We start from the raw sequence: 16852 nt of genomic DNA, 5'->3' as shown, positions 1-16852 counted from the left end.
CGCGCCCCGAAAAGCACCCGGACTTGAGTAGCAGAACCATCCCCTGGATAGGGTCCGGGGACGAGCTAAGAAGAAGCAAGGCATGAAAGGACCCGGGGCGGGAGGGCGTAGAGAGCTCCTGGGAGGGGTCAAAGGAAAAGGGGCGTGGTCAGTGTTGGGGGCATCTGAAGAGGTGGAATGCGCTTTTTGCTGGCTCAGCCATTCGAGACCCACGGGCTGAGGAGATCTCTTTGGGCAGGCCCGGGGCTGGGCTGGCGCCCGGAGCGGTGACGACGAGTGCCCAGCGTGGGGAAGAAGGGAGCCCTGTGAGCCGAGAGCCTTGGCAGGAGCGGAAGGCCCCTGGACGGCCTGGGTCCGAAGATGGAGCTGGAGTCTGGGCACGTGACAGAAGCCAGGGAGATGGCGCGGGTGGAGGGGCTGCGCGCGGCGGCCTGGGAGCGCGGCAAGGGCGTGGCCGGGCTGCTGGGGCGCCTCTGCTGGCAGCTGGTCAAGCCACAGAACCCGGGGGTCACCTTCGCATGGCTCACCCGGCACGACCAGCTGGGCCCCTGGAGCTCAGGAAATAAGGCCTAATCACCACGCAGGCGAGAAGCACAGGGGAGCTCGGGTAGCAGGGTGTCCTTCCCCTTAGCCCAGTCACAGGCTTTCTTTCTCGGCGGGCTCTACCGAGTGGGGGCGCCCTTGGGCCCCGCTCCCGGACTCCAGGCCCTTCCCCAGGCCCTTCTGCCCAGGCAAAGTCAAAAAGTTCCTGACTCCGAATCTTCAAACCCGCAGTCCTTCCTCCAGATGGCTGAGGAGCCTAAGCAGGCTGGACTTGCGTGACCCTGACTCCCCTCAACTGATCCTGCCTCCCCCCAGGGACCCAAACATCCTAATGTGAACCTCTGTCCTTCCCGTCTGGGTCCCCTATCTTACCGACTGATCGGTTTCCCCTCTGAGACCCAGGGGCCCACAACCCAGTCCCCTGGCTCCCCCACACTAAGCCCGCCCCTCGTTGGGGCTCCAGGTGCCTATTCCGAGGACTTGCCCCTGGTTCCTCCACCTCGAGGCGGGGGCAGGCTTTCACGTACCCTGCTCCACTTGGCGGGGCACAGTCGGACCCTCCGAGGGGCCCTGCTGGCAGCCGGCGGGTGTGACTGTGGGAGTGAAGGTGCTGAGGCGCTGGGCTCTCCAGCCCTTCCGCTGCCCACTCTGCGCTCACTCTCGCCCCCCACGGGAGCATCCATTGGGTCTGATTCAAGACCTCTGTGCTTCTGGCCTGGCAGGGCTTGTGCAGCTGGCGGCGCTGCCGGTCTCTCTCACCTCACCACTGCCCACCGAGGTCGTGTCGGAGGCTGATGGCGACGTGGCACGCCTCGTACTGTCGCCTTCTGTGCAGCTTGATGTTCATCCAGGACTAGCAGCCCTACTGGCCACGTGAGAGCAACTTGTGGCTCCTGGCGGCCTAGGGCCTGGAGTAGCACGAAGACAGCTGCTAGCACCTGTGCTTACTCACACCGTGCATGAGCCCCTGCCCTGTTCCGCATGGCAACTACAGCAGGAGGCACTGCTTCAAAATCGACGCCTTCCTCAGCGCTGGAGCGCAGGAGCAGAGCCAGCTTTTGTGGGACCTGCAGGGCCAAGCCTGGCACCTAGCAGGTCCCCACGTCATGCGCCAGCTCTTCCTGGCGTCCCAGTTATGGTCGCAGCTGGCTGACTTCTGCCAGGCCGGCTTGGGGCTCCAGCTGGTCAAGGGTTATGGAGAACAGTACCTGCTGGAGGCCTACCTGTGGGACCCTCCTCTAGGAGGGGAGAGGAGCATTTAGATCCGCCCTTTCCCGCTGGTATTCAGAAAGCCGCGCCCCCAGCGTTTGCAAGCCCCGCCTCGTCACCTACATTCCGTGGTTGGCTCAGAAGCCTACTACCGTCATCCCAGCTCCCTCGCTAACCTTTTAGCCTTGCCTCTCAGTGGACCATCTCGAGTCTAGCGCACCCAAACTCTGTGGCCCACACCTTGATCCGATCTGCCGGGTTTGGGGGAGGCCCTTGCTCTGCCCTTATCCGCCCTTTACCCTTAAGGGCCAAAGATTGGGTTCCTTCACAGGCTTCAGTGCCTTTCCGTGTCAGTCGCCCTGGCCTGGGAGGGAACTCTGCCCTTCCTGGCTTCTCCCTTCTGCCACCTGGTGGGTGGAAGCAGGTAGGGGGACGTGCAAGGTCCAGCTGTCCAACACTTACTACTTTTCTTCCTCCCGCCCTTTCTCTCCCCTCCCCGCCTCCCTCTAAGCCTCTTGCGCCTCTGTGTCAGTGTCCCCTCTCTCCTTCTCTCTGTGCCCCTAACCTCCCACTCCCGGGACCTCCCAGACACTTAGCTCCTCATTGCCCATAGTCTGCTCCTCCATTCCTCTCCCCCATGACCTCTTCACCACCCACCCTGTGTGCAGGACGGAGAGTGAGGCTGGAGGTGAAATAGAATTTTAATACCCTGTTGGCCCTCTGGTGATGCATCTGTCCAAGTCTGGCCCCTCTGACAGGCTTCCTCCAACTTTGCACAATGTTGCTGTTTCACAGGCTCCCTTCCCATGTCCCCAACCAGTGGCCTGAAGCAGGACAGGAAACCAGGGGTTTGGGCTGGGGAGGGTGGGTTCCTCAGCCCAGTATGGGGCTGTCTTCGGGTTCTAACCAGGCTTCCTTCTAGTACAACTGGAACCCCCACCCCCAGATACTTCTGGACATCTCTCCCTTTCTCTGGTTCCATTAAGGCGGGGTTTTTTTGGGGGGTGGGTGGGGACTTGGACAATTTTCTATTTCAGTGCAAGTAGTAACAGCTGCAATTGCACAGGCTGTCTTCAACACAGGTTCCTCACAGCCTCCCCCGAGAGAGGAAACAGAGGCTCAGAAAGATCAAAGCGACATCCAAGTCATTCAGAGTGTCCGGGAGCCTGGCAGGGACTAGAGTTCAGGTCTGTCCCCAGCCCAGAGCATGCCTCAGACCCTCACTGGGTGTGGCGGTGACTGCTTGAACTTCTTGTGGGACGATGGACACTTGCTGAGGATTTGTTGACAGTAAGCACAGGGGTCACTGGGGATGGAATCAAAGCCGTGGGCAGTGGAGGGCGCCAGGAGGTGGAAGAAGGTGGGCACAGAGGACCCCCGCTGCTTCCTCATGTCTCCCAGCTCAGGTTTTGCTGCTGTGCTGCACGGCCTTGCTTGTCTGCCTTCAGCGCCCGGTCACACTGCCACCCTCCCTGTCACTTCAACCGTGGTTGTATTACAATAAAAAGGACCCTCAGCCCACCCTCTGTGTCTGTTTCACTTGTCAGTGGGGGCGGGGGGAGGCACATTATCCTCTCCCCTTCCCCAGCAGCCTGTATTAGTTCTCTAAGCCCTGTAGCAATGGGGCTAATGGCTTCATAGAGCTGGAGAGGACTGCTGGCCTTGCGCAACCCCACCCTCACCCCAGCCAAGCAGCTGAACAGAGCTGTAGATCAGAAGCCAGGCTGGCAGCTGCGATGCGCCCCAACAAGCCTGGGTCTCCTTTCTCCTTGTCCTGGGAGGCCTCTTCTATCCAAAATTTATGGGCTTTTCTCCCAAGTTCCCCTTGGCTACCAGGACCCGCCTCCCTCAGCCCCAGAATCTAGGCATCTAACTCCAAGCTCTCCTAGCTTTCTGGATTCCTGGGTGGTCATCGCCAGAAAGGCGGAGGAAGTGAAGGGATCTCGGGCACCATCCCCACCCCAAACATGCCCGGAGCCAAGCTCCAGAGCTCCGAGGGAAGGGGATGTTGGGTTGAATTTGGCAGATTTTTGCGTACCTGACCCTGGCGTGGGTGCCCCTAGGAGCATATGGAATGTGCCCTACAATTCCCAGTCTGATATGATCCATGGGAGACACTGAGGACAGAACTTCCCTAGAGGGAGGTGTATTGGGCAGCGACACGGACTGAGAAATGGCCTTCTGTAAGAGTTGGCAGGACAAGGTGAACAGGGACTGGGGATCCAGTGCTGGGGTGTGGGAAGCAGCCCCCCCCCCGGGTCGTCTCACACTGCCCACCCCCCCGCAGTGGTCTTCCTCCACCTCAGCAATCAGCAGGAATTCGTCCCCCTCCTGGCCACCTCCCACTATGACACCGACCATCTGCACCTGACCTCTGGCAGATCTTCGACAACCTCCTGGTGAGTGAGGGGGCCCCCTGCTCAGAGAAGCAGTGTGCCCCTCTCTGAAGGAGGATGCAGACGCACATGCACACGCACAAGTGCTCACCTGCAGGGTCTGCTTCTACCTCGGGACAGGCAGTTGTGGTAGTGGGTTTCCTGGGTGGGACCAGATGGAGTGAAGAGGGCACAGGACAAGGTGCGCAACCCTCCCCTCCCACAGGACTGGCAGGAACAGTACATTCATGAGAACTACAGCCGGGCCCTGGAAGGGCAGGGACTCGTGGAGCAGGTGAGTCCCCCGCGGGAACCCAGACTGCCCTGGTGGCTGTCGCGCCCTGAGTCCACTGCCTGGATTAGCGGTCTCCCAGCACACCTCCCTCCGATGCCTCAGGCTGCTCTGTGCAGGCAGATAAGGGCACAGGCTGGGCAGACAGGCCTTCAGCTCCCCACCCGCCACTACCCCAGTGGTCCTCGGGGCTGTTACTGTTATGAGTGAAGCGACAGTTTTGTAGAGAAGCTCCGAGCCCGGGACCCCAGCACCTCCTGCTACCTGTGCTGTACTCTCTGAGCTGCTCCCACCATCTCTGATCCAACCTGGTCCCACGCTGGCTGTGGCCCATCCCTGTATTCAGACCCCCATGTCACCAGCTCCTCTGTGTCCTGCCTTCCCTTTTCGCTCCCGGCCTTTTCTCCCCTCTTTTGGCTGCCTGGCTTCTCCTGGAGAGGTCTCCAAGGGCAGCCCCCCACCCAGACTCTGTCCTTCCTCCCCCGCCTCCTCAGCCATGTCCAGACGTGTATTGGTTCCCGCTGCTGTCAGACCAGATGTGTGATGAGCTGGTGGAGGAAATGGAACATTATGGCCAGTGGTCAGGAGGCGGGCATGAGGTAAGGGGGCCTGGGGCAAGGAGGAGACAGGGTCCCTGGGGGAGGGAGGTGTGGCTGTGAGCCAGCGACATGGAATCTAGAGTGGCACCAGAGGGGTCGCCAAGAGGGAGGGGACTCACAGAGGGCATGGCTGTGATCATTCATTCATTCAAGAAATACAAGTCCCAGGTGGTGACCACAGGCCCAGGCGGGGTGGTGCATTGGGTTGTGCGGGCCCTGTCCCCCGCCCCCCCCTGCACATCACCAGCTACAGTCAGTAGCAGGAGCCGAGCTTCTGAAGGCTGGGATGAGCAGCTCAGAGGCTGTGGGAGTCATAGAACAGGCCCTTGGCCCAGACATGGGGAACCTGAGAGGCTTCACAGAAGAGGTGACGTCTTCACTGAGACATAAAGGGTCTGCAGGAGTGAGTCAGGCTGAGTGGATGAGGCTGCCAGACACGGTTCCACAAGCTTTAAGACCCAGGGCAAGAGGAGGGGGGAGGCTGGCGCTGCCCCATTGGGACTCAGTGCCCACCGCCCACAGGACTCCAGGCTGGCCAGAGGCTATGAGAACGTGCCCACCGTGGACATCCACATGAAGCAGGGCTATGAGGACCAGTGGCTGCAGCTGCTGAGTACGCGGGGCCCATGACAGAGAACCTGTTCCCAGGCGACCACACCAAGGTGGACCACTGCCCCTGTCCCCAGCGCCCTGCCCCCTCCCCTGCCTCCACATCTCTACAACACATTCCTGGCCAGAGGTTTCTAAGCATCACCTTTTCACCCCTCCTCGCCCCACCCTTAGTGGGCCTGAAGTGGGCCTGAAGGCTCTTGGGAAGGGATACCACGGGAGGGTAGCCCAGGAGTGGGGTAGATAGCAGCGCCGCCCCTGCAGCCTACCCCCCTGTTAGCCCGGGTTTTCACCCCCTCAGGAGCCCCCCACCAAGCCCCCAGGACCTCACAGCCTTCCCTCAGCCCCCTCTCTTGTGCCCCCACAGACCCAGGCGGTCATGAACTGTGTGGTGTGCTAACGGCCAGTTTAGCAGCCGTCTCTGCTCCTCCATCACGACTCCTCCACCTTCACTCTCAACTTCGCCCTCGAGTACAAGGGCCTGGATATGAGGTGAGCCCGCGCTCCCAGGACCCCTCCACACACGCGTGCGTGCCCACACGCATTCCCCCTTGCTGTTCCACCCCCTGACACCCCCCACTAACCACTCAGTCAGCTTCCCTGCCACGGGCTCTCTTCCTGGCTGTCCGCCCCAATTCCTGGGCCTCCCTTGCCTCCCTCTCCTGCCCTGGGAGCCGCCTGCCCCCCAGTCCCCTGTGTGCTCACTCCCCACGTCTGTCCCCTGTCCTCTTCCAGCGAGGTGGCTGCCGCTTCTTGCGCTACGACTGCATCTCTGGTCCCCTCGGAAGGGCTGGGGGCTCCTGCACCCCGACCGCCTCCCCCACTACCACGAGGGGCTGTCCACCACTCGGGGCACTCATCATGGTGTCCTTTCTCGACCCCTGACACTCAACCACTCTGCCAGACCTACCATGCCACTGTGCCTTCCCTGGGCCCCCTCCACGGAAGGGGGTCTGTCTGGCGCCTCGCTTCCTTAGTGGATGTTCCATGTCCCTGGGATTGAATGTGTCGCCTCCCCCACCAACACATGGCCCTATTTGGAAGCTCCTGCAGCCCCCCAACAATGCCTGTCCCCATGGTCCCCAAGGACTCATGGGGAGAAGGCATCTGTGGGCTCCCCATATAAAAAAGTATTGGCTCTCAGCCTCCCTCTCAATAAAGGAGGATTTGTAACCCTTGAGTCCCTGTTCCTTCTTTCCCCTCCCTACTGACCCCGGATCCCTCCTGCCACCAGAGGAGAGGGGACACCTGGAGTTACTCCCAACACAAATTCCAGAGAACGGGAAAAGGCAGACACAGATGATAGAGCAGTGTGGGAACCTGTAGCCTTCTCTGAGTCCCATCTCTAACCCCCATCCTTTTTTTTTAACGTTGTATTTTACTTATTTCGAGAGACGCAGACAGAGTGCAAGTGTAGGAAGGGCACAGAGGGAGAGGGAGACAAAGAATCTGAAGCAGGCTCCAGGCTCTGAGCTTGAGCACAGAGCCCAACATTGGGTCGAAGCCACCAATTGTGAGATCAGGACCCAAGCAAAAGTCAAACGCCTAACCGACTGAGACCCCCAGGAACCTCAAGCCTGCCTTCTTGGTGGGTGGGGCTGCTCACGCTTCCGAATGGAACAAGCAACTCCTCCCTGGACTCCCTGCAGATGGAAGTGGGCTGAGCAAGGATGGGAGACAATACAACCTGGCCAGGTCCCTGGAGGCAGAAGAACTCATGACAGTGCATCAGGGGACAGGAACCCAAATGGTGTGTCAGCCTGAGTGGCACTGGAAGGAGCTGGTTCGTCATGTCTCCTGTGCTGACTCCCCCATCTGCTGGGCATTTGTCAGCCGTGCTGATGAGAACCAGGCCTGTCTTCCTGTTGTTTACATCCTGGGGGAGACCTGAATCAGAAAATCATCATGAAGGAAAGAAAGGTCATGATCTCATGGCTTGTGGGTTGGAGCCCCACATGAGGGTCTGTGCTCACAGCTCAGAGCCTGGAATCTCATTCAGATTCTGTCTCCCTCTCTCTCTGCCCCTTCCATGCTCATGTACCATCTCTCTTCCTCAAAAATAAGTAAACAGCCCAGTATTCACAGCCCAAAGTCCTGACCTCCCCAAGGTGCAAACACCTTCTTCACCCTCATACCCCTGGGCATCTCAGTTTGGTTCTATTGGTCACAGGCCTGTGGGCTCAGGTAGTGCTTAACTCTTCGTCCTGGGGCTCCCAAGGGTACAGGGAACAGAAAAGGGAGGGGAAACAGGGGCCAGGCCAGGACCAAGGGTCAGGGCAGGTGGGCTGGACCACCAGGGACTGTACTTAAGAGCCCACAGCAGCCCCTGTGGGATCCCCCTCCATAGCTTGCTGGCTTCCTCCAGACCCTCCTCCAGGGTCTCCAAGCCATTACTGTCCTTCAGTGGAACTGCTCCTTCTTGAGGCTCGGTGAGTGAGGCCCACCCCCTGGCACCCCACTTCCCTGTTTCCAGGAGGGAGTCGGGGCTGGAATCCATGGGGGCCCTTGAAGGAATGGAAGGAGTTACCCGGGACAGAAGGGGCTGGAAGCGACACCACAGGGAAGAGGAGGCACAAAAGGGGCCTGAGTATCCCTGCCCCCTCCCTCCCCGCTCCATTCTGCAGCCCAGGTGTTCATGGCCGTGCTAGTCCCTGTGCTCCTCGGCTGAGCCTGGATCCTAGCCCTCCTCTACCTGGTCTGGCTCTCTGCAGACAGGGACACGCCATGGGCAGGAGGCCACCGCTCTGCCTTGGTCCCCAACTGGGCCATCTGGAGACATTTCAGAGATTACTTTCCTGTCTGGCGAGAAGCACCCAGGAAGAGTGTGGTGGGCGGGACTCTTCTCTGGTCACCGCCAAAAGTCTGATCTCACTGCCAGGGTGGGGATATCATGTTCCCTGTGCCCCCAGCTGCTGAAAACCGCAGAGTTGGATCCCTCTTGCAACTACCTCTTTGGCTTCCATCCACACGGGGTCCTGGTCATCCAGGCCTTCAGCAACTTCTGCACAGAGGCCATGGGATGCTCCTGGCTCTTCACCGGCCCTGGGGCACCTGCTGATGCTGCCCTGTGGCTTCCACCTCCCTCTTTTCAGGAACTACATCATGCATAGCGCTGAGAAGGGGGGAGGTCACCCTCAGCACCCCTCCCCCTAGGCCTAGCTGCTGCCTCCTACTTCACCCTCCTACCCTGGGCTGGGCACCCCCGTCTACCTGCCTGGTGCCCTCCTCCCCCTTTTCTTTNCGATCTGTCAGCAGATGGGGACGCCCCCACCCACCATCCCGGTGCCCCGAAGCTCACGGCCCATTCGGGTGCAGGTTTATGCGTGACACACACTCAGGTGGAGAGGGTCCTCAGCCTCTCCAAGAGCACAATGCACGCCAAGGCATCTGACCCACCGGGACTTTGCACTCACCTAGGCAAGCCTCCCTGACCCTCCCTGTCCCAGATACCACACTGCGCTGGGAGGGAAATTGAATGAGGGAACAGAGCTGCATTGCGTGCGTGTTCTGCAGGGTTTCTCCACACTCCCGGAGACTTGGAGATAACATAGCCTCAGTGCAGCTTCTGGCCACCACCAGCCAGCTCTGGGGACCCAGTCTGCGGGGGCAGGGAGGAGGGGGACAGCTTCTTGGGAGACACCTTTATACAATCAATGTCCCACCTCCCTCACACACTTCCTGCCCCCTCCCAACTCCGCCCAGAGGCCAGTCCTGACCTATCAAACCTGACAGTTCAAAGATCATTCTGAAGACTCTGGCGCTCCCAATCCAAGATCTCCCAATCCACTCCACACAGGCACACAACACTCCCGCGGTCCTGCGAGGCTCCGACGACCGGCCCTTCTCCTGTGAAAACCTCCATCCCTTCGGCGCCCAAACCTTTCAGGTTTGTGCTCTGGCTCCAGGACCCCTGCTGGCAGAGGAGCACTACTGGACAGGAGTCTCCCACAGCCCTGCAGCGCGCCTCCACCATGGAAACCCAGCAGAAACAGTGGCTGGAAATAATAGGCGCCTACCAATGGGTGCTCACTTTCCTCTTCATGGGTGAGAATTCTGGTGGCCTGGGTTCTCCAAGGAGAGCGGGGAGTGGGGGCTAAAAGGCTAGAGCCCCCTCCCCTTGGAAAGGGAGCAGGAGAGGGCCAGAGGTGGCTGGGTGCACCCTCCCCATCTGTGAGCCGGGAGGAGAGGAGCAGCTGGACTGGACCACCCAGCATCAATACCTAAGTGCTTCTCTTTTTTGTCCTTCATCCAGGCCCCATCTTCTCCATTCTCCTCCTCTTCCTCCTCTTCACGCCACTCTGGTCTCTCTCTGTTCTCTATCTGGTGTGGTTCTTCCTGGACTGGGACACTCCCAACCAAGGTGAGCATGCTCAGACTGGCACCCGGGGAGCAGAAAAGGTGGCCAAGCGCCCCAGAGTCTTCCACCCATCTCTCTGCCCCAGGTGGAAGGCGGTTCGAGTTCATGAGGAACTGGAGTATTTGGAAACAGCTAAGAGATTACTATCCAGTCAAGGTGACAGGTCACCGTGTACAAAGACTCTCTACCTCCTCCCTTTCCCCCATATCACACACTTCCTCACCCTGCCTATGCACCCCTGGGCATTCTAAACTCAGACCTTGGGGCACGGAGGAGGGGGAGGGGGCAGAATTCTGCCCACAGTAGCTCCCACACCTGCTGTTGACTCAGGGATGACCTTGAACACTGAAGTCTGTGAGGTGGAGGGCAACTCTTTTCATCTGATGTCTTGCCTTCCATGCTGCTTTCTCCTCATCCTGATCAATGTCTCTAAGCTGGTGAAAACAGCAGAGCTGCCCCCTGACCGGAAATATGTGCTGGCTGCTCACCCACATGGGATCATGTGCGTGGGAACCTTTTGTAATATCTGCACCGAGGCGAATGACTTCTCCAAGCACTTCCCCGGGATTCAGGCCGTGTTGGCAGCGCTGCACACCCTCTTCCACTTCCCAGTCTATCGAGACTATGTCATGTCCTACGGTGAGGCACCCCTCCCCAGTCCCAGCCAGACTGTCCCTCATCCAACAGACACGGGGATGTGGCCTAAATGTTGGCAGGGCTCACAGTGGGCATCAGTGAGTAGCTTTGGAGCAAGTGTCCTGCCCCTCTGCTGAGAGAGGCTCTATAGGTCACATGGGGCAGCACGGGGCACAGGGCAAAGGTTTGTATGTAATGGGGTATGGGGCACACACAAAAAGGGTGGGTGAGGGGCTAGGCAGCCCAGCAGTGGATGGTGATGGTGATATCTCACCACCTCCTCATGCATGCAGGACTGTGTTCTGTAAACCGGAGGAGCCTGGACTTTGTTCTCTCTCAGCCCCCGAGCGGGCAGGCTGTGGTCATTGTGGTTGGGGGCGCGCAGGAAGCCCTGTACGCAATCCCAGGAGAGCACCACCTCATTCTGCGGAATCGCAAAGGCTTCGTGCGCCTGGCACTGAGGCACGGGTGAGTGGGGTGCAGGTGCCCAGCCGAGGGTGCTGCTGATGTTCAGAGGTATGCATTGCATCTGGGGGCCCACACTCTCAGTCCCTACATGGCCAGGTCCCTGTGGGTGGGCCTCTGTGTCCCCAGAGCTGGCACTGTGCCTTGCACCTGCAGGACCCTCATGGCAGCACTTTTTTCTTTTAATGTTTATTTCTTTTTGAGAGAGAGACAGAGACCGAGTGTGAATGGGGGAGGAGAGATGGAGACACAGAATTCGAAGCAGGCTCCAAGCTCTGAGCTGTCAGCACAGAGCCCGATACAAAGCTCAATCTCACAAGTCTAAACATCATGACCTGAGCTGAAGTTACACACCCAGGCACCCCTTCTCATGTCAGCATGTGCGGGTGTTCTCTGTTTCAAGAGTCATTCCCACTTTCTCTTCCAGTCTTCCCTCCCTGAAAGAGGCAGGATCACAGCGTGGGTAGCAGGACCTTTTGCCCAGAAGTCCTTTGTTCAAATCCCTTTCTGACACTACTTCAAAGGCAAGACCTCAGACATGTGTCTTTACTTGCAAAACAGACTCATAGCCTAACATTGCAACGATATTATAGTTGCAACGACTAGATGAGGAATTGTATACAGTTGAGTCTTGAACACCACAGGTTTGAACTGCATGGGTCCCTTATACATGGATTTTTTAGAACATTTTTTACGTTTATTCTGAGAGAGTGAGAGCAGGGGGTGGTAGGGATGGGGGTGGGGGACAGAGGATCCAAGGGAGGCTCTGTGCTGACAGCAGAGAGCCGGATACAGGGCTTGAAATCACACACCATGAGATCATGACCTGAGCCGAAGTCAGATTTTTAACTGACTGAGCCACGCAGGAGCCCCTTAACAGCACTTTCTTTTCTCTACTCACTGTATGGTAAAAATACAGTATAAAGAATAGATACAAATATGTGTTAATCAACTGCCCCTGTTTCTGGACATGCTGCTAGGAGCTAAATTTTGCAGAGGTGGTCCGAGGTGTTCTGTGTGCACCGGGGTGGGGGTCAGGGCTCCCTAACCGCCATGTGCTTCAAGGCTCAGCTGGTGACAAAGGCCCCGTACGCAATCATTACTCAAGAATTGTGCATCCCTGCTTTCAGATCTTTCATTGTCATTTGCTTGAAAAGACCTGGGGAAGTGGAGGCAGGTGTGGGGAGGGGTCTGCAGTCCCATCTTGGGTGCCCCAAGAGCCGCTGGCCTGAACACCCCTCCTCTCTCTCCCTGTCCCTGCCCAGTGCCTCCCTGGTACCCGTGTACTCCTTTGGAGAGAACGACATCTTCCATTTGAAGGTTTTTGCCCCCAACACCTGGCAATACCTGTGCCAGATGACCTTCAAGAAGCTCACAGGCTACAGTCCCTGCATCTTCTGGGGCCGCGGACTCTTCTCGGCCGACTCCTGGGGCCTGCTGCCCTTTGCCAGGCCCATCACCACCGTGGGTGAGTGCCCGTCTCCGGGGCAGGAAGGCAGAGGCCCCCCCACCCCGACCTCACCTGTGTCCCCCCTCTCCCTGCAGTGGGCCGCCCCATTCCGGTGCCCCAGAGCCTCCGCCCCAGCGAGGAGGAGGTGGACCACTATCACACGCTCTACATGCAGGCTCTGGAGAAGCTGTTTGAGGAGCACAAGGAAAGCTGTGGGGTCCCTGCCTCGACTCACCTCACCTTTATCTAGCCGTGGCCTGGCCATCCGTCCCCAGCCCGGAGTCCCCTCTACCCCGGAGCCCCAGGACACTGGGACCTCCCCCTAAGGATGACTGTACCACTTCAATAAAAGCTCCTTCTCTCCCACCACTGCTTTCTAGAACCGGATGGCTGAGAGCTCACGTTGCTCCTCTGTAGGTAACCCGCCCCCATCTCACATGCCATGAAGCCACTTTAGTACTTTATTCTTATTAACATTCATTTTGAGAGAGAGAGAAAACATGTGAGCAGATGAGAGGCAGAGAGGGAAGAGGAGACACAGAATGCAAAACAGGCAACAGGCTCCGAGCTGTCAGCACAGAGTCCGACACGAACCTATGAACCTTGAGATCAGACCTGACCTGAAGTCTAACCCTTAACCCAGTGAGGTGCCCAGTCGCCCCACAGCTGCTGCCTCAGATTGGTTGCCAGAACCCTGAATTCTCCTCCCGGCAAGACTCAATCCTGCTGCAGGGGCTGACATAGGGCTCTTTCCTTTGCTGAGCCCTTTCTCCCTCTGCGAATGTAGGTGTCTGCTTCACTGAGAGCTGCAGGGCCTCAGCATTGAGCTGGGGAGGGTGGCTCTGTGGAGGGGGAGGTGTTGCAGGGTGGGCTGCGGAAGACAGGATGCCTGGTGCAGAATTACGGGCAACACTGAGCTCGGTCCAGGGCATCTGGCTTCATGGGGAGGGACTTGATCTCCCGTTGTGAAAAGGCAGTGTTAGTACGCAGCGCCCTTCTGCATCCTCTGTCCATCTTTATGGTCCTTGCAGCTGGGAGCTGAGGGTAAACAAGGACCTATCCGACCAGCACGGAGCCCAACTGCAGGCCCAGCATTAGGCCAACAGGAGCCTATCAGCTCAACAAACACAGAACTCTGGTGAAGATCAAAGATTTAATATTGAAGTTTCATGAGGTCGAACCCTGTGCCTGACTCTGCTGACAGCCTGGGATTCTCCCTGCTCTCCCTTAGCCCCTCCCAGGCTTGTGCTGCCTCTCTCTCTCTCCAAATAAATAAACTTAAAAAAAATACTTAAGGGCTTAGAACAGAGATTGCCAAAATAGTCTCAACCCCATTATGGGCATGGCAACAGTCCAACCAGAGGCCAAGACCGAACAGTCTAGGGGGACCTTATGTGGTCATCGTGACTACAGATGTGACTACAAAGGTGACTACATCAATCCCAATTGCTTACTGGCTTTGCCCAGTCTGTATCCAGGGCTGAATCCAGGAGGTAAGAATATCTTGTAGAAGTGTCATTGGGATGCACTATACTTGCCTCCCACTGTCTTATACAGTATATTCAGGAAGAATTTTTTCTTGTTCCTGGAAGAAAACCTGGGCAGTCCTGTGATTTATCTGCATCCTTCTCAGGTGAAAACTTCATTCATCTTAAGTTAGTACATAGAGGGGGCACCTGGGTGGCTCAGTCAGTTCAATGTCTGACTTCTTGATTTCAGCTCAGGAAACGATCTCCCAGTTTAGTGGTTTTGAGCCCCAGCATCGGGCTCTGCATTGACAGATAGCACAGAACCTGCCTGGGACTCTCCCTCACTCTCTGCCACTCCCCTGCTCATGCTCTCTCTCTCTCTCTCTCTTAAAATACATAAATAAATAACTAAAAAAAATTGTACACAACCTGTAGCTTGGGTAGTAATCTGTACTTTGACCTTGAGACAAGGGTAGGAAATTACTGCCCTCCAGCAAGGGCGGCAAGCTGGCTGCTTGCTTGGGCAGGAGGAGCAGCCCAGCTTGGCAAGCCAGAGTAGAAAGGTTGGGGCTGACCTCTTTTCATCTCCCTCCCTCACTAGCTGCTGTGACTGGTTCCTTTTCCTCCTGAGGGCCTCTCACGGATTCTCAGGACCATCTTGTTTTAGATTCCTCTGGAACGACCTACTTCAGACTCATAGGGTTTAAAACCTTTTTCATTGAAACACAAAACAGACAAGTGTAGAAGTCACAAGGGCACAGTTCCAACTGTCACCGACTGAGCAGACACAGGGGTTTTCTGGAAGTGGGTGAGATGGACACGCAAGACCCTGGGACATCAGCACGGACACCTTTGTGTTTGGGTCGAGGAAAACTGTCACCCACCGGCTTCCCAGCATTCTCTACCCCTGGATTTCTCTCCTGGGTGGGAGCCTGCTCACCCCAGGGGAGCCAGGAGAATATATCTGGAAGCCTTTCTGGAGAAAGAAGAGCAGGCTGGAGGACGTTAGGCCCTTGCTCAGCTGTTTTGGAAGCGCAGGAACCAGACAGTGAGAACCCAGCTAGGGTCTGACTTGAGCCCTGTGCCCAGTGCCCATTCACCCACCCCCTACGCAGACCCTAAAGTGCTTTGGGATTCTGGCCATCAACTCTCAGGGGTGAGCTTTCCTCAGGCCCTTCTGCCTGTCCTTCCTCCCCGAGCTCCAGCCACCGCGGATCCTCCCCAGCTGCTTGCTTCTCTCTGGCCCTGAAAAGCCAAGCTCTCTACACTGTGTGCTCAGTGAGCTCTGTGTCCTGAACCACCTGGCGTCACAGGATTTTCATTCCCCGCAGTTACATGCTGGAGGTGCCCGAATACCTACACCGCCTTCCTCTCTCCCCACCTTCCAGAAGCCTACTCAAAATTCCTGGCCTCCTGTGTCTTCCTGCTAAGTGGATTTTAGCATCTCCTTCCCCTCCGTGCCCCCCTCCCTCCATGGACTCCCACTGGGACCTCCCCTCAGCCCGCAGGGGTCTTGCCTCTTGTCTCCCATCCAACACCTTCTCCTGCTGTCAAGATGCTCTTCCTAAAATGCTGTTTTCATCACATAATTCTCCCTATTGGATCCTCACTGCCTTTGGACCTTTGTTGTCAGAAAGTGCAAAAATCCTCAGCACAGCTTTCGAGGTTCCCCTCAAATAGAGCCCAGCCCAGCTTCCTAACTGGGCCTGACCTGGCTCTCCTTCCTGTCTGGGGAATACACGGGACCCCTACCATCAAGTCATAGCTCCACCCCCTGGTGTTCAGCACTTACCACGTGCGGGTATTGGCAGCTCACATATCCCCTCTGATCCTGTCGTCTGCACCACAGGGTCACACTGAGCTCCAGATGAGCTACGCATGGAAAGGTCTTAGCATGGCACCTGTCAGGGTTCTCACCAACATCAGCTAGTGCCACAATTCTCTTCACACAAGAGCTTCTCCTGACCACACCCCCTCACAAGTAGTACATTGAATGTAATTACATTGCTTTCCGTTACCTTATGTTACATTACGTTACGTTACATTACATTACATTGTTGCAGTACGTGATCACGGGCACCATCAAATTAGGAGGACAGTGGTTCTGCTGCCCCAACATAGGGCTGATTCCTGATCTTTCATCTCATGGTACTGAATGCTAATGTTAAGGGAAACCAGTGTGTCTTGTTCGGTTTTGCGTTTTGAGTGTGTTAGGGTGATCCCCATGCCTTGCGCATGAGGAGTGCTAAACACATGAAGCAACCTCGTCCAGGACACCTGCTATAGAGGGACCCAGCCATCCACTTTTCAGGTTGCACCCAGCACCAGGAAGCCCAGCGGAGGGCAGGAGGGCTCGGGGGTCCCTTCAAGAGCCAGAGGGGGGCAGTGCATGGATCATGGCAGAAAGAGAGCTATACAGGTTTTTTGGGGCTACTGTAACACCGTACCACTCACTTGGTGATTAGAAACAAGTTCATTGACTCACTGTTCCAGAGGGCAATACAAGGTGTGAGCTGGGTCTGATCCCTCTGACACAGGTAGAGGAGAAACCCTCCCTCCCCTCTTCCAGCCCCTGTGGTGCATCAACCCTCGGCTGGGGCTACATCACCCCGCCTCTGCCTCTGTTGTCACATGGACTTCCCCCTCTGTGTCGTGTCCAAAGTTCCCTCTCCTCATAGAACACCGGTCATACTTGACAAGGGCCCATCCTTAGGATGACCTCAGCTCATATGGTAATGTCTGCAAGCAACCTATTTTCAAATATGGTCTCTTTCATGGGTAGGAGGAGTTAGGACTTCCATATATCTTTGTGAAGCTTGGGGACACAATTCAACCCACAACAGATGCC

General features: G+C 57.2%; 1 protein-coding gene across 2 annotated transcripts; it reads left to right on the top strand.

The window, feature by feature from the left end:
* Window positions 1–9389: 9389 nt before the first annotated feature.
* On the top strand, window positions 9390–12901 carry LOC144242810 (2-acylglycerol O-acyltransferase 3-like). 2 transcript variants are annotated; one of them, XM_077777823.1, is made up of 7 exons: window positions 9390–9671; window positions 9880–9987; window positions 10070–10140; window positions 10419–10623; window positions 10914–11088; window positions 12351–12553; window positions 12631–12901. In XM_077777823.1, exons 1-7 carry the CDS (start codon window positions 9599–9601, stop codon window positions 12783–12785), a joined length of 990 nt encoding a protein of 329 aa, XP_077633949.1. In that variant the 5' UTR covers window positions 9390–9598; the 3' UTR covers window positions 12786–12901. The 2 variants fall into 2 exon arrangements, with proteins under 2 accessions (XP_077633949.1, XP_077633948.1); XM_077777822.1 differs by having other exon boundaries at window positions 9515–9671; window positions 12711–12901.
* Window positions 12902–16852: the final 3951 nt, after the last annotated feature.

Source organism: Crocuta crocuta, unplaced genomic scaffold, assembly GCF_008692635.1.
Source record: "Crocuta crocuta isolate KB4526 unplaced genomic scaffold, BGI_CrCroc_1.0 scaffold217, whole genome shotgun sequence".
Classification (NCBI taxonomy): Eukaryota; Metazoa; Chordata; class Mammalia; order Carnivora; family Hyaenidae; genus Crocuta; species Crocuta crocuta.
Note: the sequence above shows the minus strand (reverse complement) of the source record. Positions and strands in the feature narration are given on the sequence as shown.